Source organism: Seriola dumerili, unplaced genomic scaffold (genome assembly GCF_002260705.1).
Source record: "Seriola dumerili isolate Sdu_G_001 unplaced genomic scaffold, Sdu_1.0 BDQW01000161.1, whole genome shotgun sequence".
Classification (NCBI taxonomy): domain Eukaryota; kingdom Metazoa; phylum Chordata; class Actinopteri; order Carangiformes; family Carangidae; genus Seriola; species Seriola dumerili.
In genome coordinates this window covers 1067477-1095005 of record NW_019174416.1, presented here as the reverse complement: position 1 = coordinate 1095005, position 27529 = coordinate 1067477, and the positions used below count along the sequence as shown (strand labels likewise).

Genomic DNA, 27529 nt, shown 5'->3' with positions numbered 1-27529 from the left:
ATGTCGGATTATAAGTCGGATATCTGACTTATACACTAGTGCAAATGGGAGAAACGTAGGCCTATAATAGATGAAAAGAAAACTATAGTGAGTAAAGGGTAATAGCAAAATAAAAGGAACCACTATAGGATATAATTCCTGGCCATTTTATTAAACGCACACATTTTGTTTGACAGATGATAATTCTGTTTTATGTTTAATATTAATGTGGTAGTGGGTGATGGTGTGCACTGGAGAGCATTATATTGAGGTGTTTTAAACATTTTGTCCCATGGTGCATGTAAAAAGGGTTGGACAAGTGAAGTACTGTAAAATGGAATTATCACCTGCTTGACAATGTCAGAATAAAAAGAAAAATGCATAAACTTTGAAAAAATGGAATTTATGGCAGACTGGTTCTATTGGACTGTATTGTTGTATTGTACAGGTGGCCACTGAATATTTCAGAACATATTTGAAACTTCAGCAGCCATTCTTGTGTCACGGAGTGTGTCTGTTGTACTGTGGATCCTTATAATAATGATATTAGCTTTCCTCAGAGGTGATAATGGCCCTCTTCAGCAACGGAGGCATTGTCTGATGCATATAAGAACTGTATTGTAAAATTATTACATTTTTAAAAATCTTTTTATTATTCCATTAGCCATTCCTTTTTATCATATTATTCTCTATATTATTATTATTATCATCTATTCTATTAGAATAAGCTTTAATAATATAGCTATGATCTGCTGACACTAGAGGGTGTATTGAGGTAATTTCAGAGTAGCAGGAGCACCATTTAAATCATACAGTATATAATAGGAGATAATTTGCATATAAATGTTTCCCATTCTCCATATGCTCTTCCACTATTTTATATTCCTGTGGGAAATCCAAGGAGGTTTAACTTCATCCTCTACAGCTCTGAATTTTCTGATCGTGCCTTTGCGCCCCGTGATTTACAGCAACCAATCATCTTTTTGCCCGACCGGTGCGTTCGATTTTTACTCCAATTTGTGCCAGTTTGTGTCCTTGTTTGACGCCTCAGCGGTCACGAGACGACGCGCTTGTGTCCTGGCAGAAGGGGTGAAGAAACCAAACATCTCGACTCCATCGGGCAGCTGAACCTGTGCATGCTGCTGTTAGCTATAGACGTTTATTTTCTCCACATTTTGGCAGCTTTTCCCGCGAAATACACAGCAGGTTTTGTTTAATACGAGATTATCATACATTCAGTGTGGTTGAGCGGTAAATGCGAGTGACTGAATGTGAAGCAGAAACCGTTTGATGATCTCCTCCTCCCTAAATGATAGGGAGGCTTCCTAGCCCAGAGGAAAACATTGAATGCTGAATAGATCTGCGGTTCCTCTTTGTCAATCAAGTACACGGCAACTGATGGTGAGCAAAAATATCTCATGCTGTAATAATAATCTCAATATATGTTAGCGTGTTGCCACAGGTGAAGGATATTTAAATAGTTCCTTATTCATGTGGGTGATAGGTCTGGGGAAATGCCAATTTTCACCCAGAAACCTCTCTGATTCTGATATCATCATAGAATTTTTTTTATCTTAATCTTTTTCTTCTTCCTGTGTCTCCATCAGGCGACCAGTGCCAAGAGACCATCCCTGCAGGGTCCAGTGCCCCCTCCTCGCAAGAAGACAGCCCCCAAACCGGAGCTGACAGAGGAGCAGAAGCAGGAAATTAGGGAGGCCTTTGAGCTGTTTGACACAGATGGTTCAGGATACATTGATGTCAAAGAGCTCAAGGTAAAAAATAAAAAAAGAAGAAGACGGGCTCAAACACTGGTCACAACTAACCTGTGTCAGGCGGAAAGAAACATTTTCCTGTGTGTGTCTGTATCAGGTCGCGATGAGAGCTCTGGGGTTCGAACCGAAGAAAGAGGAGATCAAGAAGATGACTGGTGAGGTGGATAAGGATGGCACGGGGAAGATCTCCTTTGGCGACTTCCTTACTGTCATGACACAGAAAATGGTAGATATCTATACTGTATATGCATTTCCGTTCCATGCAACTCCCAACAGTGTTGAATTTGAACCTGCACTCCATCTTGTCAGCGCCATTTAGATTGACTTGTATTGCTTTTCATTGGCGTACACAAACTCTGGCCACAGTTTCTGATCTGGTCATTCTCTTGTCTCCAGGCTGAGAAGGACTCCAAAGAGGAGATCCTGAAAGCCTTCCGCCTGTTTGACGATGACGAGACAGGCAAGATCTCCTTCAAGAATCTGAAGAGAGTAGCCAAAGAGCTTGGCGAGAACCTGACAGACGAAGAGCTGCAGGTAAAGCACATAATTATGTAATAAACAACATTCTCGCATATGAACACTAACTCCTGCCTAATAAAAGCAGACTACTGGTTGTGTTTACAAAGCCAAGGGTTGTGACCGTGATTTTGAATAATGTCAACAAAACATTTGCTGACGAATGCGGTCAAACTAGCTTCATTTGCTTGCTGCATCCCTCCACTCTTCTTTTCATTTCCTCTTCTGCTGTGTGTTTGCGAAGGAAATGATAGATGAAGCAGACAGGGATGGAGACGGAGAAGTCAACCAGCAGGAGTTCCTGCGCATTATGAAGAAAACCTGCCTGTACTGAAGGAGGTGCATGACATAAGGGTCGGTGATACAGTGTCGAGAGGACCAGTGGTGGTTTTTACATGTGATGCTGCTCATATATCTAGTTCTATCTCAGAATTTCCCTTTCCTTATTATTACGTCGTGCCATTTTCGCTTAAAAAGGTTTAACTGTCACAGACTTCAATGAACGACTTGAACTATTAATCCATCCTCCCTTGATTTACATGATTATCTACATTACATTTGCCAAAAACGAAGAGAACACTCTCTTTCTTGTTTGAAATGCTGCATACTTTGATAATATTAACAATAATATGTCCGTTATTTTTTGTCAAGAGATTCTCAGTGCCTGCCTCAATACGGTAACAAACACAGTACATTCCAATGCTTTGACTGAAAACACAGTGTGTGCATTAAGTTTCATCCATCTGTAGGATGCTTGATTTATACGGCAACTCCGGTGTTTCATCTTTTCTTGTTTGTAATGTGAGCAGTTGGTTAAGCGCTGATGACTGGGGGAGTGCTGTCTCACCTCAGTGCTACCTGTGGATTTGTGCCTGTGCCTCTTAAAGGGGTGACCATCACAATCAGGGAAGCCGCCCGCCCTCTCTGACCCACACACCTTCCCCACAAGTCTCATCCCCTTTCAAATATGCTTGATTGTTGATGTATTTTTCTTGTAGCATTGAGTATTTATCCTTCTGTTGTGTATATTTACTCTGTATTCTTGAACGTTTTGTATGATATATATGGTGAATTAATAAGTAGATATACAGCATATTACAGTTTAAGATACAAATTAAATATCTTGAAGCAGTTTGTCCTGACTTTTATTTCTATTTATTAGAAGCATCTCGTTTGTGTGCAATAGTTATCAGTGTTTGAACAGCTTGACTCTGTTTCTACTCTGATTTCTCTGATTCTACTGCTGCTAATAAAACACATGTTGTTTACCTTTGAAATACAAATGAATTACAGGAAGATGCTGTTACCTGACATTAGCATATTGACTCAGCTATCCAACCATACTTTTTCAAACAATCAAGTAAAAGCGTGGCACAATACATGTGCAAAGATCTGTGCTGAACAGGAAGATCTTCAGGCAGTACAGGTAAAACCGGTTCAGTTTTATAAATAGCAGCTCCACAAATTAATTCTCATCAGACTTTATGACCAATTCTGGTTGATGACTTTGTTCCTGTGTGCAGCCTCTCGTATCCTCTGCTGCAGCTCTCGTGAGCGGTATCCATAGACTAATGGGATGAGTGACACCCCCAGGTTGAAAATGATGGTTGCTGCTAAATCAAGAGTATCGCTGTGCAGGTAGCCAGGGATCAGGTAGCTGTCCATGACCACAGGAACTGAAAAGAGAAGAGTCTGAACAGCCTGGAGGGTCAGGGTCACAGAAGCCCTCTTGGTGCAGAGCAGCCCTGCATGCATGTCCCAGCAGAGCAGGCAGAAGCATCCCAGGATGGTCAGAGAGCAGAGAGGCACCACCACAGCAGTTCCCACGGTGCAGTAAAGTAGCATAGCTGATGTCCCTGACAGGCAGGGTGTGAGGATGAGAGGTCGACAGCGGGGAAAGGAAAAATTCACCTGGATTGTGCTGAGGCTGATGCATAAACCTACACCGCTGAGCACAACTGATAAGATCCATATGGCTGCAACTATTGCTCGTCTCCTTTGAGGACACATCAAGAATTCATAGCGCAGGGGCCACTTGACAGCTACAAATCGGTCCACAGCCAGGGCAGTGCTCAGTAAGAGGTCCACCTGTGCAATAAGTGAAGACATAAAAGTGAGATGTTGCTTTCCGTTTTGGTTGTCAGAGCAGGGAGACCAGAGCATGAATACACGATTACAAACTACAACGTGGCCATACTGTGGCCATTTTAATGTAAAATAAGTTGTTAAAGCAATTCAAAAATACCTATCTTTACTATAATTTACTGTGCTTCCCTTTGGTCTAATTTTTCCTCTCACCTAATTACTTCATATAGTATATAGTAATTATTTCATGTAACATTTGACAATATCCTATTAAGAAATTCTGCAACTCCACTTTGGAGAGTTGATCCCATAATAACCTGAGGAAACATGAAATCCATGATCCAGCCTGTACAATAATTACAATAATGGAACAAACAAATATTTGGCTTTTTGCTTTGCAAAATGACTTAAACAATCAATTGATTATACAAATAATTGCTGATTAATTTGTGTTTGGATAATCAATTGACTGAGTGATTATTTCATGACTACAATGTAGACTGGTGCATGAAACATACAGTAACGCAGTATGACTAAAGAGAAAAATGGATTGCACAAGTGTAATCAACAAATGACAAACCAATGAGCAGGCCTGGATAGCAGCACAGAAGATCAGACAGTGGGCCACAGGTATACCTTCTCTGGATCTTAAAAGAACTGCTTTGACGGTCCAGAGGAGCTGCTGAAATGGTAAAGACGGTCATTTACCTCAAGGGACACATTGTTCTCACAGCATAAAAAAAAACCATAGACATTCTTCTTATCTATTATCTTAAAAGCTGATTGCAATGGGATTTGGAAAAACAAAGTCTAAACCTACTTGGAGGTTGTCACACAAGAGGAGGTGTGTGAGGAGCAGGAAGCGAGTGTGCCTGAGGAGGGATGGGGGGCGTGTGATGACCAAGAGTAAAGGAAGACTGAGAATGACGTTCAGGGTGTAGCTCACGCACATGCTGACCATCTTAACCAAGTGGAAGATGGTTGAGTTGATCTGCATCTGGGTCTCTAGTATTGTCACATTGCAGTGGACATCCATGACACAAAGCTCCCTTTGATCTGCCGCCCTGATAGTCTTGTTTCCTTTTAAAACAATAAAAGTCTTTAGCACCGAGCTATTTTCAAAAAACTAGAAATACTCTCACCTCATGTCAAATGAGAAAAAAATAACTTGTAATACACACCGTCACATCTGTTTTCAAAGTTGCTCTTCTCTGTTGAGAATTCCCAACACACCATGGTACGGCAGACAGATGGTCAGACCTGTTTCATTCTGATGGCTGATTTCAATTGCATCTTCCTTTTATGTGCCAGCAGCACATTTACTCAGCTTCACCATGTCAACGTGTCAAGACCTCAGGCCTAAAACCTCATCCCCGTGGACAGTGATGTGTCAACAGCTAGTGTTTGTTATCGGGATTGCATTTGCTTATTTATACAAAAGTCAGGGACGGCATTAACACATTTGTACAGAACTGAATTCTACCTGTCAATATTTGCCTGATAGCATAGGCACAGTCATGGAAACCATAATGCCATCCTCCTTCACCCACACACTGCCATATTTGCAAGTATGAACCCTGTAAACCCAAGGGATTGACACTGGATTAACATACCTGAAATTATATGATTAATGGTTAAGACTAATTTACAAAAACTATAATATTTTCTGTTCCAATCATAAACAAATAACTGCAGTAACTAAAAATAATTTTTGGCTAATATGAGACAAAATTAGTCTGGAATAGTTTTCTTGTCACACAACTTTTAACTGTTCATATATAAATATACATGTATAAAAGATGTCAAGGATTCATTTAATGTAAAATCACATTTTAAACTTTATTGTCAAATTGGAAAAGTCAAACCAGTCAAATATTTCAAAACATATGGATCTAATCATACTGATCTCCAGAATATATTCAATACCAAAGACAACAGGTGGTGTGAATTTCATGGACACTGCCTCATCTACACAATACACTACACAAAAACACACTCAAGAACACAAACTTACTGCTTAGGCTCCCTGTTACAGCATGTCCAGTCTTTGAACACATACTGACAAATACAGAAATAACAGAAAACATAAAAATAGATTCAATATTCACAGCTGCTCACTGATGCAAGACTTGTTCACTGAGGTATTTGAGTATTTGAACAGGTTTCCTGTGGTTGTGCAGCTCAGTTCACAGCTTTAAGTACAGCTACAAGCAAGATCTCAGCTTTAACTGAGTTTAGTCTTGGAGGCAAAGTCTGCACTAAGCTTACGCATCACGTCCGCGTGGCTTTGTCCTGCTAGCTCCTGTCGAACGGTCCCATAATTCTCTTTGACGAAGTTGGCAAAAGGTGTGGGAGCACGTGGCTTGGAGGGAGTCAGTAAGACGAGTTGACCTTTGCAGAGGGCACACATGAACCTCTGTGTGTCCAGTGACTTGGAATGACGCCCAATACTGTGAGGAATCATGGTAAGAGTCAAGTGTTAGGAATATTACCCAGTAAAAATGAAAACAAGTCTGTAAAATGCAAGACAAATAATAATAATGATAAAGATGATATGAGGTTGATAGTTGAATTTAGTCAGACTTACGTATTCTGGCAGCGGCTGCACTGGTACTGGAATTTGTACTTGATGTCATAACTGTGGCAGCGACTGACCATGGGCAGCTCAGGATGCACCACTGTGGACTTGCGAGCATAAAACTTCCAGATGCTCCCATGCCCGTCCCTTACACCATGAATGAGCCAGGTAGCAGCGTGACACATCTCATGAATCAGTGTGTCCCTGAGGCGATCTAGAAGGGAGGGACAATAAAATAAGACTGGCTATGTGGTGTTGAGATTTAATCAAATATATACATTTATACATTCATGAACAATCAAGCAGACACCATTTATTAGTTGAGTCTTTCTGGCTTACTAGAGCATTACCTGCAGAATCACAGACTTTCTCTGACAGTTCGATGCGGGCGTAGCGGCTCCCTCCACCTCGCTCTTGCCCTGAGATACAGAAACCGGCTGTCTTCCGCATCTTCTTATTCCAGGTCACTGACATATTGACAGGGAGCTAGAAAAGTAATGTCAGACAAGGAAAAAGAAAACATAACATATGTTAACAAAGCAATTGAACAATGTAAAATATTTATATATTATACAATTCAATTCGGAAGATATTTCTAAAAATATATAAATGAAACAAGGGCAATTGGTCATCACCTTACTGTCAAAGACACTGATATTGTAGAGCTGATAGAGTTTAATAGTGAGGTCTTCCTTGTTTTGCTTAAAATTGCGGCCATAGCTGGAGCCAGGGTTTGAAAGTGACTCCAAGAAGCACCCAGGGGTCTTACACAACGCTACCCTAGAAGAGAACGAACAGGGTGAAATAAAGACAAACATCAAACTGAGTTAGTGACAAACAGAAATGTTGCTCAATGCAAATAAAACATTACAATTGTTGAAATGTTTGTTGGAACATTCAAGGCTGTCCATAAAATTCGGTCAGCAGATGTACCTGCTGGTGGGACCGTGTCTGGGCTCTGTCTGACTGACTATGGGCTTCAAGATGGTGGATTTCCCTGGGGTTTTCACATGCAGAGGTGTTCCACCTGATGATTTCGAAGCTGGTGTTGCGAGTACCTTTATAGGAGGAACTAACGCAGGAGGCTCCTTACTGGACTCTAGATTTAAAAACAAGATATAGCAGCCTCACAACTAGGTGAAAATTAAAGCAAGAGACTACTGGAAGTGTTGGTGACAATAAAAATGAAGCAGTTACCTTTGGTGTTCTTTGGTGAGAATGAAGTGCTAGTGAATTTGTTTTTCTTTTTCAGTCTATCCAGCAGGGATGTGAACTCCTCCTCAGAACTGGCTGATTCATCCAGCTTAGATGGTGCTGAAGAAGTACGCTTGGGAGAGGTCAGTGACGTTGGAGTTTTGAGGGGAGGAAGAGAAAAAGGAGATGGGACTGGAGGCAAAGGGAGTGATGGCGAACTGTCATCTTCATCAGACAGCAGAGCATTATTCTTATTAGCTTTTGGCGGGGCTTTTGGTCGTGACTGACGAGTTCTCCAACTGCTCTTGATCACAATATTACCATCATCATCATCATCACTGTCACAAACAAAGACTGGGGAGTCACACTGAGACAGTGGTCTCCTCTGTGGACGCTGGGCTGCTGGAGTATTCCTCTTCTTAGGCACTGCAAAACAGGGGAAACAAAACATCATCATTACACACATTTAGTTCTATGTTTATTTTCTTCAGTACCAACAGTCATTCAAAGGTCATACCTTTATGTGATGATTTTGGCTGAATAAAGACATCATCTGATGAGTAGTCATCCACTATGAAGTTTTTGAGGCTTTAAAGATAAAAACAGGTAAAACAGATATTCTTAAAAAAAACAAAAAAAACAAGTTTTCAGGACAGTGACAATGCTTTTAAAGGAAAAAATATAATGCAAACCTACCTGTCTTCACTCCCGCTCTCTGATATTTTCTTAGGCTTGGCATTAGGGGTTTTCACTCGTTGCAGAACTTAAATATGCAAAACGATGGATTAAGTGAAGTGTAATCCACAATATAAAAAGATTTTCCGCATCATATTTCTGTTATTAGATTTTGACTCATTTATTGTAATTGTTTACAAATACTGACAACATTACACAACAGAAAAAGGCCACTTACATGTCTCAAAACTGCCCTCATCATCTGAGCTCACCACAAGAACATTTGAACTAGAAAGGAGAGCAGTGGGTTAGGAGGTAAACTGCAATGCCCCAAACCTTGTTGAGACAAATTAGAGGTAAAACTGTAATCAGAAACAAGACAAAGATTTTGCTTTATGAAAACACTTTCATTGAGCTCCATTTTCTCACCTGTATTTCTTTGCAGAGCTACATATTTTTGAAGTGGCAGGTTTAGCTTTCAATGAAGCCGTTCCCACAAGAACTGAGGAATAAAAAGGTCAAATGAACAAATTAGCGTATGTGCAAACTGACTCACACAATTTAACAATATTTATACAATTTAACTCACGCACACTGGTCAAAATTATCGTCACTGGAATCAGTCAAAGACTTGTTTCTGTAATTATTGCCCATGGAGCACTTGTTCTCCTTCTCCTGATCTTCTTCACTTTCAGAGAGGCCAAGCTGGATAGGCAAACATGTTGGATCCATCACTTGATGAACACTTGTGGCAAAACGACGAGTTTTGCCAATTTCGATTCGCAGCTAGAAAAAAATAAAGACAGACAGACAGACATTATAACTTACATAATCAGACATATTTAAGAGCATTTAAATAGGGCTGCAACAAACAATTATTTTCATTATTGATCAATCTGTAGGTTATTTTCTTTATTATTCATCTTTTTGTTGATGAAATGTAAGAAAACAAAAAGGTGATGTATTCAAATTACTAGTTTTATTCAACTAACCCAAATATATTGAGTTTACTATAATGTATGGTAAAGAGACATAAAAGCCTCACACTTAAGAATGTAGAAAAAGCAAATGTTTTTGCTTAAAAAACAACTACAGGAAGTAACTATCAAATTATCAAAACTGCAGTTTAATTATCTGTCAGTTGAACAAATAACTGCGGCACCTCTAGTTACATTCAAATATATATATGTGTATATATATATATATATGTTTGTGAATTGTTCTTTCTCCCAGTAACCTGAAGATAAATATTTCTTTACGCTACTTTAGAGGTTAATAAATTAGAAGAAAAACAAGTGCTTTTCTTTTCTTTCTGTTTATAGGTTAAAGTCTGCAACAAACCCTCTCTGCTGCTGCGTCCAGTCCCTCATCCATCCAGCCCATCTTTTTAGCAACGTTTTCAAACAATTTGCGAGTATCATCATTCATAGTGTCCTCTAGTCTGCGAAAACAGTAAACACACGAGCACGAGTCATTTAACAATTAAAGTACAGCACTAACATCAACCACATGATTTACAAGCCACAAAGTAAGGCTGGCTGACTATCAAAATGTTCTTTTTTTTCATTTGGTGTAAAAATAATTTATAAACACAACCGACATAGCTTACTGTAGCTAGGTTAGTGGAATTACTAGCATGTTGCTAGCTAACATTATTTTCTGACTGTGGACGCTGACTTTTTAAAAGCGGCTAAGTTTGAATTACATTTATGATGTTATCGCTCAAAAATATATAACTTGAAATGTGATTACCAAACGCGCTTCTGTTGTGGAAAATAGGAGGCAGAGGTGGAAGACGGAGCTGACGGAGACGGAGAAATTCAAATCTTGTGCTCCATTTCACCGGAAGTCGTCATGTACACATTCGGCCAATCGGAGAGAGTTTTAAATGACCGTGATATTGGCCCAATTCCAATCCGGTCTCTACCATCCTTACACACTCCCACTCAGAGTCGGAGTGTAACTTCGTGTAGTGTCACACTCGCGGCTGTGGAGGGTCTCTTCATTAAAGGGGAGGTATAACAACGGCAAGCTTTGGGACGCCCTCACCTTTCTCCGATGGAAACAGAAATTCATTGTTACCCAAAATATTTCAGAGAGAAATTGTGATTAAATCAATATTTATCTAAAAGATAATCTTATACACAGCATTGACAAAGATGTAAGTGTGTGGGCAGTGACATGGCCCTCATCACATTGATGGCAAAGTAAGCTCGTGAAAGGAAAATTATTAATTGTATTCAAAAAAAAAAAATTCACTCCCATGCTTCTTTGGCCGCATTTTCCTTTTTGGTGAACATGTTTTTTTTTGCCGTCTTAATCTAATTATATGCTTATTTTTTCAACAGTTACATTTACAAATATCAAGTAAAAAAAAAAAAAGAACTCTTCCCATTTTTTCGGGCACACATCGCCACGTTCATTCCAAAATACAATGCAATATCTAATTTCGTCATGTATGCATGGAAACAGTCCATCAAAGGTCTGTTTGAAGTACTTTATGACTTTTGACCTTTGTAAATAGTCACGGAATTCACATTAGTAGGTATGTGGCATTTCATCTGTCCCAGACTCAAAACGATGCTGCACTCGTCTGAGAGTGTGGTCTACTGCCTGTTTTTAAGTCTGCATCGATGCAGACTCTGTGTTGGAGGGCTTTGTAACCCACTTGTGGCGGACCGTTCACACGAACGTGCAAATGGAGTGACAGTGGGTAGGGAGAGAGGATCAGAATTGGGCCACTCTGTAAGACCACCACCAGAACGGATCCAAAGGCCATACAAAATATTTCATTACATTTAATTAAATTGTTCCGTTCAGTTTTGAGATACTTTAACTTCATCTGACTATTTCCATTTAATACCACCCTATAATTCTACTTTTAAATAGAAAACGTGACCGATGTAAAAAGTGTGATGTTGGTGAAATTACCAAGACATTTGGTTAAAACTAGAACATTATAATGCTGCAACCTATCAATGCAGAACTCTATAATACAGAACAATGGAATGGTGTTTTCCTATAATGCGCATGTGACTTCTATAATCAAGTATAATTTTGAATGCAAGACTTTTTCTCATAATTTTGGCATTGTGATATTGTTACATGTCCTGAAACATACATTCTTTCAGCTGTATTTTCTCTATCTGACCGACCAACCGGGGATAAGGAAAAGCAGCAGTTGCAGTGCCACAGTTCCTGTGGAAAGCACGTGTACCTTGCAAGTCACAGAAAGGTTTAGGCGTAGCACATGAAACAAATGTTCAAAAAAAGTACTGGAAAAATTATAGAAAAACTATCATGAGAAAATCCAAACATTTTTCAGTTATTATATAGATTGCCTGCACATGTTAAACACAGTAATGCCAAACTACCTTTCAGAATTAGGAAAAGGCTTGTGGCTGCAACAGTCTTTGTTTCTACCGACAACTGACTCAAGTGGGTGCAAAATACAGTACATAGTTTTGCCATCTCTTTATTTTTTATTATATTTAGAGCCTTGTGGCATCATTGACAGCATACAGTTAATGGACAATACAAAAACAAAAACTGCTTAGAAAATACTTACCTAGGCCGTTCCTTGTGTGATTAAAAAAAACAAGATCAATTTGTGAACAGCTCTGACCTCTGAACTGAAATTTAGGCCCTTTCAATGACTCCTCTGTCCAGCTTTGCCTGATCATTTTACAGAGCAGAGTGTGACATCAAACAGGACAATAGCTACTGAACATATTCCTTGATTGACAACAAAATTAGTAAAAGTTGGCATTAGGTGAGGGGAAAAAGTCTTTATCTAGACCATATTCCTCAAAACTTGCACATCTACTAATTGCAGTCATTTAATAACAGCTTAAGACAAACTAAAGAGCACTTGCAATCTAAGTTTTACAATTGCATGTTAAAGCTGATGAAACTTCTGTCAGAGTCACAATTTTCATGGTGCAACATTGTCCTTTTAAAACACACAACACTCTTTATCCATTTATAAATAGATCAACAAGTAATGATGGCTGGGCATTCTCTCCACAAGCTGCAATTAGTCCTGTATTCACACTGACAGGAGAAACAAAATCCACTGATCCAAGTACTGAAGGGTGTAGCAGGGCATTCACAATCCTCTCATGCTGACCAAATATACTTTGTTTAGGACAGGAGTCTCAGACAAGGTGCCTGAAAGTCTCAGGCGCTATCTGGCTCAGGAAATGCAGATGTGTGACAAATGTGATGGGGGGGGGTGGGGTGGCGCAAATGTGTACATCTGTAGGCTCCTTCACATTTAAGAGTCCCATTAATAGCAAATGAGAGAGATAGAGACAATCATTCCGGGAGAGGGACTGGAGTGGAAACTGACCATTCACACTAGGGTGCTGAAAAAAAGATGGTGGGGAGGAGGCTGAACATGGCTGGGGAATAAGGAAAAGAAGTTGGCGTGCTTCCAGTTCAGGCATTCTCACTGGTCTCTACTGTTTGGAATTTCACCAGGTGTTCTGGCTTGCCGCCATTGCTATGGTGCTCCCACATCTGCAGATACAGCCTCTCCAGGTCTATTGTGTACTGCTTGGTGTTGAAAAGAGGGCTGCAGATTCGCTGCTTCCAAACACGTGCTCTGACCATTTTCAGGCTGAAGGAGAGAGAAAATGGTCAGACTTCATGGTTTAGCAAACTGGAAAGACAAGTTTTTAAAATGAAGTGAGATCAAAATCTACTTACTATTCCATGTCAGAACCCAGTTTGACTGCTATATCCTCATAGTCCTGGCGACTCTGGGCTATTAGCTCAGGGCAGCCAAGACAGTTGAGTTGTGAAGCAGCCACACGAGAGGCAAGGGTTTCACCTTTCCAAAAAAAGGTTTTACAATTAGAAAGCAGCCTTCACTTGAAATTATTCCACAGATAACTTATCAAAAGAAATCAGTAAACTCAATTGTAAAAAAAGCTGTATTTTATTAGTTAGAACAAATGAAACAAAGGTTTTGCCTAAAACCCTAGTGTCCTCACCTGGCATGGTGACCATGGGTGTTCCAGCCCAGAGAACATCCATGCCTGTGGTGTGACCATTGCACAGTGGAGTGTCTAAGCACACATCAGCTAGCTGGCCCCTTCTCACATGCTCCTCCTTGGGTGCCACAGGAGAGAAGATGATGCGCGAGCCAGGCAGACCCATGTTCTGAGCGTACTGCTGGATGTTGGGCTCGCCCACAGCAGGGAAGCGAAGAAGCCACAACACACTGTTGGGCACACGCTTCAGGATCTGCAACAAGGGAGTTTTTAAAAGTGATTTTCAACACAAACTTAAGGAATAAAGTTTTCAAGAGTGCAGAGTTGAAGGAACACTCAAAGCAGTTGTTAGAACCAAGTCTGTCTAACTTACATTGGCCCACATTTGAAGAGTGGGGGGGTCAATCTTGTAGAGCTGGTTAAAGTTGCAATAGACAATGGAGTCTTCTGGAAGGCCATACTGGGAGCGGGTTGTCACAACGATCGTGCGTGGCACCTCCTCCCCAGTGGCAGCTTTGTTATTGATCTAAAACGGAACAAAAACAGTGTTTTATGATGGAGTATCCTCAATGCATTTGTTTAACTGGTGTTGATTATTTGAACCAGTTGATATTAAAAAGGTCCGGTGTGTAGGATTTAGTGGCATCTAGCCGTGAGGTTGCAGACTGCAACCGAATACCCCTCCCCTCACCTGTCCCGCTCTCTTTGAAGACATGAGGGACTCACTTCCCATTTCAGGTGATTATACACCATAAAGATTATATTCCAGTTATGCCAATAGATCCCCTTAAATCCTTCACACCTGTACATTTATGTGCTACCAAGACAGGTTAATTTTAAACCAAATCCATAGTGCCACCATTTACCCTCACCAACAATTCTGTGCTACCACCTTACTTTCATGAAACACCGTACCTGTACGGACACAGTCTGAGAGACTACAACCTCATCTGCTGAATAGATCTGGAAAAGCAGCAAGCTAAATTCAATCGCTAATCTTGCCTTTGTTTCAGCATTTGTAGACACTTGTAGGCCCATGCTATATATCTCAATATTTGCATTTATATTGACGATTGCGTCCAAGTCCGACATACCTGTGTGGTGGCCAGGCCATTGCTGACAGTGAAGCCATTGATTGTGACCTGGATTTGGCCTTGATTGATCATGTTGATGATTGCTTCAGCTGCGGTGTTCATGGGAATTACAGGCATGGACAGAGCTCCATTTGTGTCCCCGGCAGATTCCTGGTTGTTGTCACACTTCATCTGGTCACAGATAACAGTTTCAATGTAAGTGCTTGAATATAGTTAGGTGCCAATTCATTCAATATAGTATTTTTGACTGCAGGGTTCATATTAACATATTTTAATGAATCTGAAGCAGAAGAATCCAGACCATGGTTTCCCTAAGTAACATAAACCAAAAATAGAAAACTGATGAAGCCATTTATTGTTTCGTTCTGCTTTGTCATTCTGAGTGAAAGACAACAACATGAACAAATAATCAAACAATGCTGTCTAGAGGTCTGCATTGCCCTACTCACACGAAACTGGCTTGTCAATGATACAGATAAAACAACAACTCTTTTCTCAACTCACCTTTATCACTTTGACATCTGGCAGACTGTCCAAGAAGGCCTTCAGATCAATACCATTAAGAACAATGCGGTTGTCAAAGATGTGTCCATTAGACTTGAAATCAATCACTGCCTTTTTCTGTGAATTAAAGAAAACAAATGTTACAATCACCCTGATTATACTGATATTTGAGTTACTTTTCTTTTGAAAGAAGGGACAGCAATGTGAGGAAGAACAGACCTTGAGGTGAGGGAACATGTTGGCATGGTCTCCAATGAAGAAAGTATTGGGCATGTAGGCGAGTTTCTCAGAATACTGCTCAGCTACCTCCAAAGGTGACGTCTCCTTGTCACTGATGATGTAGTCCATGAAGGGAGCCCCACTGGTTCCTGGGTATCCCAGCCACATAGCCTGTTGATGGGAAAAAGAGACCAACAATTATTTGTGGTTTCTTTGATGCAAAACTATTTACTTTGTTCTCCAATTAACAGATCAGACTGATTGTTGCTGATTGATGCAGCTTTGTGTCAATTAGAAATCATAAGTAGAGTTTACCTGAATGGGGGCAGGGCGGAGGGCAAACAGCTCATTTCGGGCTCCTTTGGTGTATCCGTTCATGTTGACCAGAATGTGGATTCCATCCTGGTGAATACGATCAGCTGCCTTGCCATTGCAAGGGATCTGGAGGAGAAAGGTACCAGTTTCAGTAAAAATGGTTAATGTTTGACATTACTTACAACTTACTTACTTTTGTGAAAATGACAAACCATTTAGTTAAAAATTGAAATGCTTGAGGTTAATAGACACTCAGTAAATATACAAATATTGATAAAGCAGTAACTCCAGGTCATAAGTTACCTGAGAGAGGTCTGTGAAATGATGAGCCTCTGCTACCACTTTCACACGGAAGTTGGTACTATCATCAGGGCTGAGCGCGTAGCAGAACACCTTAAGGAAAAAACATATATACTCGTACGTTAAATAAATAAATATGCAAACTGGCAATAAGCACTATATTGTATTCTTGCCAAATTAAGTTTTAAATATTTCTAGAATTAAATTTGCAATAAATATCACCTACCTCAAATTTCTCAGGATTGTGCATTCCAGGAATGGACTGCATCAGGTGTGAAGTTGGGTGGTTGCCAAAGTCCGAGCTGACATAGCCAACACGCAGACGTCCACTGCTGGTCTTCAGATCCTTCGGATGCTCATAAGCAGGTTTGTGCAGTGCATTGATCTGTGGAATAAGCAACAGAATAAACAACTACAGCAAGATAACCAGTTCCTAGTTACATTGACTAATGTTGAATCAAAAACTGCCACTGGTTAATCTCTAATCTTTCAACTTCATAACATATACCCTTATCCCTGCAAGCAACCCACCACCAGCTTTGACCTTTCACCTTTTTCTACAAAGTTAAATCTCTCCAGTATCTGGCCCATCCCTTACCTTCCCCATATCCCTGCAGACAGCCACTGCCATCACCAGCCACCTTCCATCCCCCCCAAAAATGAATTAAAGGTTACTTGCTTTGATCAGTGCGTGTACCTTGTCCAGGCAAAGGTTTCCGTGGCGCTCAGCAATGGCCTTGCGGAAGCCGTGAGAGAGAGGGTAGAGCATGCTGTGGTGTGGGTGCACTGAAGGCAAGCGGTTCTTATCCAGCTGGTCAGCCACAATGCTCACAAGCTTCTTCATCCGCTCGTCATAATCTGTCCAGTCACACACAATCTGGAAGAATGATAAAAGTAACAGGTGAGTGGAGGTACTTCTCACTCAACAGCAACAAAAGATACATAACATCTTCTTGTATTGCATTATAATAGTTGACAAATATATGAGCATCTATGAACCTGCAGGCAATGCGCCAAGTTGCAGTAAGCATCAGGGAAGTCTGGCTTGAGTTTCAAGGCTGTGCGGTAAGATGCAATGGCCTCTGGGATGTTTCCAGAATCCTAATAGAGAGAAGCATTGGAATACAAAATAAAAATTCTTGAACTTGCAAAAAAACAGAGACATATTAAACACATCTGCCACAACAGGAATATTATGGTCACTGTCAACCCTGGACTTATTGTTCTAGTATTTGACATCACAATACTGTTAAAAATCACACATATCACATTTCTCCAGGTTGCCCATAGCAAGCCTTCTACTACACATAACTACATGCGTGCATTATCTGACATCCCCATGAAGCAATCAAGTCATGTCTTCTGAAGACTGTGTACTGTGTACTCTCCAAGAAACCAGGTCATAGGCAAGAAATTCTCAACACAGCTAGCTTCACTGAAAAACATCAGGGAATAATGCCAAAGTTGAAAACAAGACTTATCTGTACCTTGTGGATAGAGGCCAAATTGCTGTGAGCGTCAGCAAAGGCAGGGTTAATCTGGATGGCACGAGTGTAGCATTGAAGTGCTCCTTGTACATCTTGCATTTCCTTCAGTGTATTACCCATGTTTGAGTAAGCATCAGCAAATGTGGGGCTGATTCTGAAATCAAACAGAAACATTGTGTAACTTGGGAATTTATACATGTTCACCAAGTGGTGGGATTTCTGAGCAGTGATGTGATATCACACCAATATGATTACATATATTTAATTTTCTGCTGCTTTCTGCTACTTTCTACAACTATCATGGCATAATAACACAAATTAAGTCAGCAGGTACCTGCAGTAATAACATACCTGATGGCCTCCTTGTAGTGCATGAGGGCTTCCTGGAGTTTTCCCTGCTGCTGCAGGACACTGGCAAGGTTAGAGTGGGCTGCTGCAAACTCAGGGAACACCTGATGAAAAACAGAAGAGGTTACTAAGAAGAACGGTATAGTAATGCCATGCTCACATATACAGCAATAATTCCTTATCAAACCTGACACGGAAATATAAATACAGTAATTCACTCACCTCTAGGGCTTTCCTGTAGAGCTGAACAGCCTCCTCAATGTTGCCCTGCTCACGCTTGATATTGGCCAGATTGTTTAGGGAGTCAGCGTGGGTGGGACACAGACGCAAGGCTGTGTTGTAGCACTCTTCTGCTTCAGACACCTGGGAAAGATTATGGCATTTTAAAAGTTAAATTCAGTAAAATGCTAACTGACTTAAAGAAATCTGACAAATATTGACAAAAATTTAGTTACATAAGATGGTCCAGACAGGGGACAGATTAAGTACTGTCTTACATTGCCTTTCTCCTTCAGGGCATTTGCCAAATTACAGTAGGCGTCTGGGAAGTGGGGCTGCAATTCAATAGCACGACGGTAGGTGTCGATAGCCAGGTCAATAAGACCTTGCTCGTAGTACACACAGGCCAGGTTTCCATGGACAACCGCATGGTTGGGGCTGAGACTTAAGGCTCTCAGGTATCCAGCCACAGCTCTGGAAACAGATCATAGGGTATGGCACAAAATCAAACTCTTGCTGAAATTTGACATTGTAGTCCTCATCTTTTTAAATAACGTCTCACAAGCCATGGGAGCATTAAGAGTGTATCAAACAATTGTACACATTTTAAAGAACGTCAGAACTATCGGAGCACATTGTATACTGTTATAGATTTATTGCTGAAAATAAATCCACTGTTTCAGCGGCTGAGTTACAGTCCTAAACATGACAGCAGTTCTGGAGATGCAGCAAATCTGCCATAACTAAACAGTTGTATGTGAAAACACAGCTGCAAGACCAACTCAGACGAAGAGGTAATCAAACTGACAATGTTCTTGACTCATTCTAAACTCCACATGGGGTTTGGAAGGGCAGTGCTCTTAAAGACAAAAGACTAGACATGAATGCATAAAGGGAGTATCATACCATCTATTTCATGATTTAGACTTACCTATCAAAGATTCTGGCCTCCTTCAAAACGTTTCCTAAATTGATGTAAGCATCAAGGAAATTTGGGTCCAGAGTCACTGCCTAAAAATTGAAACCAAGCTTGAAAACATGGAACAACACAAAAACATACCACGACAGAAAGTAACAGGATTGAATAATGATTTTAAAAAACGATGTGACTGACCTTTTCAAAATGGTGTATGGCCAGCCATATCTCTCCCTGGGCGTTGAACACACAGCCCAGGTTGCTCCAAGCCACAGCAAAGTTGGGCTGAGTCTCAATGGCTTTCAGGTAACAAGCCTTCAACGGGTTTAAATTGAAAAACCACAGGAAAGGAGGAGTAGAGGTAGAATGGGAGAGGTATAGTTTGTAGAAGGGAGGACAAGGGATTGTAAAAAAAAAAAAAAAAAGAAAAAAAAAAAAAAAAAAAAAAAAGAAGATTGAGAATAAAAGTAAGAAAAAACAAAAAGGGCAGAGAAAGTAAAATTAGTGACTGTTCTCCATGATGGCAAAAAGTGAGTCTACAGCATGGGCTCGCGTGCGCACAAGTCTGCCGCGCTAAGCTGCATTGCTTTTTCCTACGCTGCGCAAATCCAACCAACACCCACACGTACGCCCTCATCCTGCAGTTATGACCACACTCTGACCAAATCTAGTGGTTCCCACACACAGGTATAGTCTGTTGCCTTCTACATTGATTAGTTATAACCCAAAGCATTCAATTAAAGTTTAAAAAATAACATCAAATATCTCTCCAATTTCTGTATATGTGGGCATAATATCTCACAACCTGGGATGCGAGACAGTTCGTGCAGGTGATGGTCCCTGTAATGCATGCGCAACAAACGCAAGCGCGCGGTGTGTGTCTATTGCCACCATCACCACAATTCACCATAGTATGCCGCTTGCGAGACCTTGCTCCTGGCAAAGGTCATTGCGCTTCGCCGCTGCGCTCGCTGAATGGCCAGATAAGACAGCTGCAGACCAACAACCCCTGGCAGAACACCTGCAACACCAGACTGGCACACACTCAGCACCCATGAAGTATCTCAGAATAAAGGGGGGGATTGTGGGGACTGAGGGATCATCCAGTGGCTACACTGTGATGTTTAAACATGGGGCATTTGGAAATAAACAGCCAATTAACAGTCATTTCTCACTGAGTTTGTAACAAGGAGTTGCACAAGACCAAATAAGTGCTTTTTTAGAAGCCAATTATGTCTGAGATTTGGGAGCATTTGGGAGCGAGGCTGGTTGTGAGTGGGGAGAGGTCCACAACCAACAGGCCAAAGGGAGTGAGGGGGTGGGGGTTGCATGCTTGCGCTTTCCGCCTTTTTGGTTTCTTGGAGGGTATCGCTGCGCAGCCCCTGCGCTACTGCAGACTCACAGCGCACTATCTGCATCATCATCAGAACGCTGCAACTCCAAATAAAGAAGGAAAAACAAAACAAAATAGGAAAAATAACCAACATGTAAGAGTTAGAGGGTTCTTACTTGTTTTTCTCGATTATTGCTTCCATAATCCAAGTTTCTTTTTTACTTAATATAGAATTGGGTAATTAGTATAGCATATGCTACTGTAATTTGTTTCGTTACTTTTTTCTTTTGCTCTTCAAAGGAAGCCACAAGATAGAGCTCAAGCATAAAGTGAGGTGGTTTTTCTTTTGTTGGCAGTTACAAACCCGTTACCATATTTTTGGACTTTGTCAGAGTGGTGGCCGCAGCTGGCTGGAAGAAGAGGAGAGGACTGAGGCTGCCCTAGTGTTCCTTTCCGCCAGGCACCTACGCAGGAATAGTGTCACCCACCTGAAACCTTCTAAATAACAATATCAGTTGTGGAAAAACCAAAAGAGACAAAATCAGAAAACAAGATCGTTAGTAAAAGTTCTCAAACAATACATTCTTTTTTTAAATATGGAAATAAAACAGGTTCTTCCAAATCACAACAAACAAAAACAGACTATTCTTAGTTTTCATTCATGCAATGAATGTTTCATTTCAAAGAAAACAAAAAGGTATGCCTTAAGGGTAACAGGGAGGGAAGAAAGGCTTTGATTTGTTCAGTTTATCAATTAAATAGTCAGGCTTCCAGCTTTCCATCAATTCAGTTTGCAAGTCAAACTACAGGAGGGCAGTTACTGGCTTGATCTTGCCCAAATGAACTGATCCCATTTCTCTGGGAATAATATTACATATTTGAAGGAAAAGGGAAAAAGTATTAATCATTGCTTTTAGTTTGTTCTTTTAGCATTTGCATGAAATATTTTTAAAACTTTGATTTCTTTATCCTGGCATGCTTTCTTGAATCCTGGCCAATGGGGTAGGGAGAAAAGTCTGTGGTTTAATTATTTGTATCTAGAAGCCTCCACAGTTCTGAAATAAAGAAGTCATCGCTGTTGCTGCGCGTGCTTCTGTCTTTCTAACCCAGCATCTGACGCGGGCGGTGAAGTACAAATTGTGAGCTGTCTGCCTGACACTGCTTGGACCATTTTATGGCATTTGAAAATTAGCTTTCATAAACCCGCACTTTAACATGTTATTCAATAGCAGTGGATATCAGAAGAGATAACCAGCTGAGTAAAATTTCCATCATCAACCACAGTTAAAAGGAAAAACAAATGCTAATGCAGGTTTGCATGAGCACCGATTGGGCATAGCTGAAGGGTCAGGAAGACAGCTCTAAGCGCGCACTCCACCAATCCTCAGCGAGCGCGCGGGGGGTGGAGCGACAGAGCAGGGGAGCTTGTGACTCCCTGAAGCTCCTCCCCACTCCTTTACCCCCCTCTAGCACGAAATAAGATGGCCTGTAACCAGTGGGACAACTCCACATCTCAAGATTTGACCCAACCCAGGGAGCCCCCTGTAATACAAACACAAGTTTTAAAGTGACAAATACAAGTGTAACACTTGAATGGGGAAGGGGAGGGGGAGGGGCGGAAACAACCCACACTGTCAGCAACTGACAGCAAACTGAGACCAAACACTAGTCATTGGGCACTTGATAGACAGTACTGGAGTATAGTGTTAGGTTAGAAACCATCTTATCTTTTGCACTGCAAAGTTAAACTAGCTTCTCATCAGTTCATGTATTCTTCAAAGACCGAGCCAGCATTTTCCCTCCAAAATCAACTACATGAAAATGCATGGGCCAAGGTTAAAAAATGACAATATAGATCCACTGTCAATTTATATACTCCAGCCTTTCTTCCTGAAAGGGGAGGGACTGACCTCTGATAAAAGGTCGGGGTAAAGCAAAGGACATTGGGGCTAAAAGTGATACAGAGGGGACAAATGTTATACCGAAAAAATATACTGAAAAAACAAAATGCATGACGCTGTCTAAAAAGTAGTCAACAGAAAGTGTGTGTACTATGATTTAAAAAAAAAAAAATACAGAAAAGTTGGTTGCCTCATATAGGTGTTGACTCAGTGCAGGTCCAATATTTCCAATGGTTAGGTTAGGGGTGGAAGCTCACTAACTCTGAGAAATGAGAAAAAGCTACCATATTCTATCCTTCATTTTGCCAAGGGGGTTGAAGGGAAAGGACTCCATGTGGCTTAAAAATGTCAAAAGGAAAAAAGGGACAACATCTATGGCCTTAGTGGGATACACTACAAACTAAAAATGTATGGAAGGAAAAAAAAAAAATCTACGAGAAAAACACAAACAACACATCTATACAAATGCCAATCCGCTGTAACATACCTTGGCCTCTTCCAAACGCCCAAGGGCTTTGAGCAAGTTGCCGAGGTCACTACGCACACAATAAAGATCCTGGGGAAGAAAAAAATGTATTTTACTGCTACAATAAACAACAGATCAATGTACTGACTACAAATATGTTTGCGTTTTTAGAAGATAGGTTTTCTGTCAATGTAAGGTTTTCAACATGGTATGCTATGTCACTTACAGGGTTATACTGTAATGCAGACACATAAGCCTGCACTGCTCCCTCCATGTCCCCTGCGGCCACCAGAGCTGCTGCCAAGTTGATGTATCCATCAATAAAATCTGGCTTCAGCCTTAAAGCATGGCGATAATGCTCTATGGCCTCCTGCAGTTGTCCACGCTCCTTGTACACATTCCCGAGGTTTGAGTAAGCCTCAGCCAGCATTGGGTTCTGTTTGATGGCCAATGTGCTGAAGTGAGCAGACCTGTTGGGCCAGAATGGGTAAAGAATGGTTACAATCCGGAAGGGAGTGGCTGGCAGTGTTGTCTCGATGTGTTGTGTAGAGGCAGCAGGAAGGCACGGTGCAAGTGGTGAGAAGGAGAGACTTGTTCTAAGGCTTAAATGTAAATGTTTAAATATTGAATATCCTTCAACTGTTGAAAACATTAGTACATTACACACAGTACAACACACATTTCACCAAAATCCAAACTTAGTAAGTTTATCATTTAAGTGTCAATTATGCAAATTAACCATTATGCTAGCACTATACTCCAAATGAAGATGTATTTGCATAGACATTTACGCTGAAGAATATGTGCCATATGTGATCAGAGTGCACATGGAAATATTTTTTACTTACTAGTAACAGTTACAGATCAATTGGTATATTATTACAGCATATCACTTAATAATTTCAGCCCTTTTCTGCATATTATCTGTCTGATTCCATCTAGTTCTGTATATGACACAAGAGTGACAACATACTCAATTCAAATCACTTTGGAGTATACTGCTGGCACTGGGTGTATTAAAAGAATAGAAAAAAAGAGAACAAGATCAAACATTTCAACCTGTAACTTGCAACACCCGAAACCTTCACCATGGCACCTGCAAAGCAAAGGTATGCCCACTAGCTAAACAGTGTTATAATTGAGGTGACAGCATGAGACGATACTAAACCAAGCAACCGAATTTCCAGACGACAGCTCGGTTTATGCATTTCACTCCCCAAGACCAGACGTGTGCTTTGAAAGTCACAGAAGACCCATTATTCTCTGCCACCTCCACGCCACATGCTCAGTGTGCGTTGAGTCAGTCCCCCCCGCCACACCTCACCTGTCGAGTCTTCGGCACTGGAAGTGGATGGAGGACAGGAGCAGCAGCACGCCTGTGTTATCAGGCTCCTGCCTCCACAGCTGCATGCAGTGGCGCTCAGCTGCCTCAAAGTCCCCTGACTGATACTCCCGGTGCGCCAGCTCAGCCAACCCTTGGAAGGAAAGCATACGTTTTGTCGGTTCTGGAGCACCAACACAGCCCAAGGAGGGGGGGAAACAACATGTTAGAGGTGATGGAAGAAATTAAAGCAGACAAATGAAAACTGAAAGTAAATAAAGAGATGAACCTAAAGCTGCAAATGACAAATAATGGTTAACAATTTGAAATCAACAGAAAACAAGGCAATGGGCAAATCAAAGGATGACTGAGATCAAATGTTACAATCATGACACGTGGGAATTTCACATTTTGATTTTAATTCTTGGGAGTCCAGATTGGATTAAAAATCAAATACCAATTCAGAAGTTCTGATGACACTTTGAATAACATTTTAGAGGGACAAATGACTATAACTGTCAAGTCACATTTCAATACAAATGCAAATAACGATTTTATCTGTGTTTTGGGTATATTTTATCAGTTGTCGGATTTCTGATTTACATTACTAAAGTCAATGTGTCCTTATCATGTCAATCATTATCTTTCATATTCATAATATCAAAAGACTTTCGATACAGAGTGACCTACAGTGTCACTTGAGCTCAGCCTTTTCAGGGTGTGGTATAAACAGCATGAAGCCAAAGACATATCATGCATGATATACAGCAGGGTGAAAGAGGTGTAATGGTTTGGGCACATTCCAACTTGTGTACAGTGGATCGACACACCTGGAAATTGATGACAGTATGCCAGAGCATACACTAAGATCGCAGTAGATTAGGTGCATCCATCCATGATAATTACGTAATAACGCTTCTATATACAAAGGACGGATAAATTTGGTTACATAAAGCAAGACCTGGCCAATAACCGGTTCGAGGAACAGCCTAATAAAATGCAGTGAATGAGCACAACTAGCAATCAGTCCCACTGATCACCTTTGGAGTGATCTCTACAGCAGTGTGACAGAAAAAACCGCAGCCATTATCCTTGGGCACCTGCGCCAACAGAGATGTCTATACGGCCTGTGATAAAAGCGGGACGCTTCAGGGCCCTGACAGTGTCCATAACCAGTATTAGCCCATGATCACCTTCAGAACCAATTGTGTTAATGGTGTTATGCTTTTTTAACAGAAGAAGCCATTTTCTAGTGTGTAACAAAATACAATGCCGCGTGGAAGTCGGCTACATGGGCTACATGTTAGCTAACAACAATCGTTTTTAGGCAAACCCCATTACGAAAATGTTGCACGTCTGTGAATAGATCAAGAATTTGCGTTAATACAGCGTTTGTACACTTGTCAGTAGTCGGCAAAATGAAATTTGCAAACTTATATAAGATATCCATTCGTTGCAATCTACGGCTAACTGCTACATATTAAGCTAACATACGTTACCATTAGCCCGAGCCTATCCCTCTTACTCCAATGTAATGACATAGGAGTCACACTGGGCCTACGTTGCCAATGTCGTCGTGTTTAATGAGTAATACAATAATTTTAAAAAAATTTTTACTTGCTCGCCACCAGCGCGGTCCCATCGGCGCTGAAGATGGGGCCGTCTTCACAGCTTGCTACGTTACTTGCCATAGCTAACATTAGTTAAGTAGTAGCAACCAACCTGTGCTATCAGCCACGTTTCCCACTGAGCTCGCCATCTCCTCAGTCTTCGTGTCTTGCACGGTGGTCGTCAATGTGTCTTCTTGAGGGTGACACTTTCAGAGAAAAATGTGCGACGGGTCGTCTTTGTCGGCCGCGGCCAGCAAACACGTTACCAGGCAGGCTAAGTAGCTCACTAGCTAACCCGATTTCCCCTACCTTGTACAGAGCTTAATGTTGATCTTGCAGTTGTTAGTAAATAGATGGGTAATAATAAATCATCTAACCTTGTTACAATACCTAACTTTTACTGATGTAAGCTATACCGATACTTGAAGGTTCAAGCTGGTGTTCTCCTCACAACAAAGCAGCTATGGAACATGAAATGGCGAGATGGGTGGAACTCATTTTTTAGAGAAACTAGATCCGAACATCGCCATTACGACGAAACATGAGTAAAATTGCAATAAATATCACATAAGTCAAGTAATAATTTATAGGATGTGTGTTTGAAGTATTGTTTGCTAATCATGGATTATACATTTCACCTACGAAAAATTTACCGGTTGTGAATGTTACTACGCGGAAGGACACACTGCTGCAGTGAGACGGAGTGCAAATGATATCCGGGTGTTCTAGAAATAAAATTCTGTCGATTTCAACATGGCATGTCATCTAAATATGTCTGATGAGCCAATGTCTGCAGTATATAAGGTAACAAATCAAAGCAATGATACAGGATAATAATATTATACAATTATTATTGGTTAAACCAAAATGCAGGATTGCATTGAACGTGCCTCTACAATTTACCTTGCATTTTGAAAAGAGTAGGCCTAAATAAATTCAGATAAGAAGTTTAATGGTGGATGTTTATTAATCCTGCTTTAAAAAAAACAGCACAAGCAATGCATAAGTGCAGTGCCAAAATTAACAAGGCAAACACACAGTAGTGTACACTGTTTTGTGCAGTAGATATGCACAACTATGAATTTCTTTAACAAGCAGAACACATTAACACTAGTTTATTAAATAGAACATAATTCCAAAGATATTGCATCGTTAACCATTTTAGGGAATGTAATTTTTTTTGTTTGTTTGTTTTTTGGTGTAACAGATGGTACTATCCAGTGTCCAGGGGCATACAGTATTTTGAGTTAAATTGTTTCAAAATATAATTAAAGAAAAGCAATTTCCTAATGCTACCTAAGTCCAATTTTGAGCCATTTGCATAATAACATAACCTTTGAATAAGAGTTTTGTTTATCTGTTTTTAAATAATAATAGTGTATGGGAACCAAAATGTATAACCAGTAAAGTAAGCTGAAAAAATACTGTATGTGGTCTGCTGTACATGTAGGATGCAAGATTCATAATCACCAACAGAGGGCAACCTATTGCAAAGAAAAATTTCTGGAGCGCTGCAAAGTGGCTATGAACGACTTTGCCTTATATTTTATTTTTTCTACATGTCCCACATAAATGACATCTGCCTGCCTGTAGTTGGCAATGGAACTCTCTGGCTTTGATATAAGACGGTGTTTGTATTCTGCTAATAAACTCCATTTGCACATTTCCCACCACTTCTTCAGTTTATTTATTAAACCTAT

General features: G+C 40.6%; 4 protein-coding genes across 11 annotated transcripts; 1 reads left to right on the top strand and 3 right to left on the bottom strand.

The window, feature by feature from the left end:
* The first annotated feature begins 1091 nt into the window (after positions 1-1091).
* On the top strand, positions 1092-3351 carry LOC111226567 (caltractin-like). Of its 2 annotated transcripts, XM_022751782.1 has the most exons (6): positions 1161-1185; positions 1296-1380; positions 1587-1751; positions 1849-1977; positions 2148-2285; positions 2512-3351. In XM_022751782.1, the coding sequence occupies exons 2-6, from the start codon at positions 1327-1329 to the stop codon at positions 2599-2601; spliced, it is 576 nt and encodes a 191-aa protein (XP_022607503.1). In that variant the 5' UTR covers positions 1161-1185; positions 1296-1326; the 3' UTR covers positions 2602-3351. The 2 variants fall into 2 exon arrangements, with proteins under 2 accessions (XP_022607501.1, XP_022607503.1); XM_022751780.1 differs by having other exon boundaries at positions 1092-1380.
* Positions 3352-3495: 144 nt separating this feature from the next.
* LOC111226566 (olfactory receptor 10G4-like) lies at positions 3496-5613 on the bottom strand. Of its 2 annotated transcripts, none has more exons than XM_022751778.1 (4): positions 5534-5613; positions 5173-5432; positions 4933-5034; positions 3496-4355 (listed from the first exon to the last, which is right to left on the bottom strand). In XM_022751778.1, the coding sequence occupies exons 1-4, from the start codon at positions 5586-5588 to the stop codon at positions 3750-3752; spliced, it is 1023 nt and encodes a 340-aa protein (XP_022607499.1). In that variant the 5' UTR covers positions 5589-5613; the 3' UTR covers positions 3496-3749. The 2 variants fall into 2 exon arrangements, with proteins under 2 accessions (XP_022607499.1, XP_022607500.1); XM_022751779.1 differs by having other exon boundaries at positions 4933-5031.
* Positions 5614-6232: 619 nt separating this feature from the next.
* Positions 6233-10645, bottom strand: LOC111226674 (acidic repeat-containing protein-like). Its single transcript, XM_022751945.1, has 13 exons — positions 10552-10645; positions 10141-10240; positions 9393-9585; positions 9229-9301; positions 9038-9087; positions 8821-8887; positions 8642-8712; positions 8128-8550; positions 7864-8029; positions 7566-7710; positions 7281-7416; positions 6940-7144; positions 6233-6802 (listed from the first exon to the last, which is right to left on the bottom strand). The coding sequence occupies exons 2-13, from the start codon at positions 10225-10227 to the stop codon at positions 6577-6579; spliced, it is 1842 nt and encodes a 613-aa protein (XP_022607666.1). The 5' UTR covers positions 10228-10240; positions 10552-10645; the 3' UTR covers positions 6233-6576.
* A 1624-nt stretch (positions 10646-12269) lies between these two features.
* On the bottom strand, positions 12270-26284 carry ogt (O-linked N-acetylglucosamine (GlcNAc) transferase). 6 transcript variants are annotated; one of them, XM_022751757.1, is made up of 22 exons: positions 25942-26284; positions 24223-24403; positions 23125-23368; positions 22920-22988; positions 19397-19513; positions 19214-19293; positions 18561-18756; positions 18286-18426; positions 18067-18167; positions 17716-17869; positions 17228-17329; positions 16908-17105; positions 16455-16613; positions 16232-16321; positions 15929-16054; positions 15614-15784; positions 15395-15511; positions 14891-15061; positions 14170-14322; positions 13797-14049; positions 13510-13633; positions 12270-13420 (listed from the first exon to the last, which is right to left on the bottom strand). In XM_022751757.1, the coding sequence occupies exons 1-22, from the start codon at positions 25976-25978 to the stop codon at positions 13240-13242; spliced, it is 3165 nt and encodes a 1054-aa protein (XP_022607478.1). In that variant the 5' UTR covers positions 25979-26284; the 3' UTR covers positions 12270-13239. The 6 variants fall into 6 exon arrangements, with proteins under 6 accessions (XP_022607478.1, XP_022607480.1, XP_022607482.1 ...); XM_022751759.1 differs by having other exon boundaries at positions 16926-17105; XM_022751761.1 differs by having other exon boundaries at positions 24223-24373.
* Positions 26285-27529: the final 1245 nt, after the last annotated feature.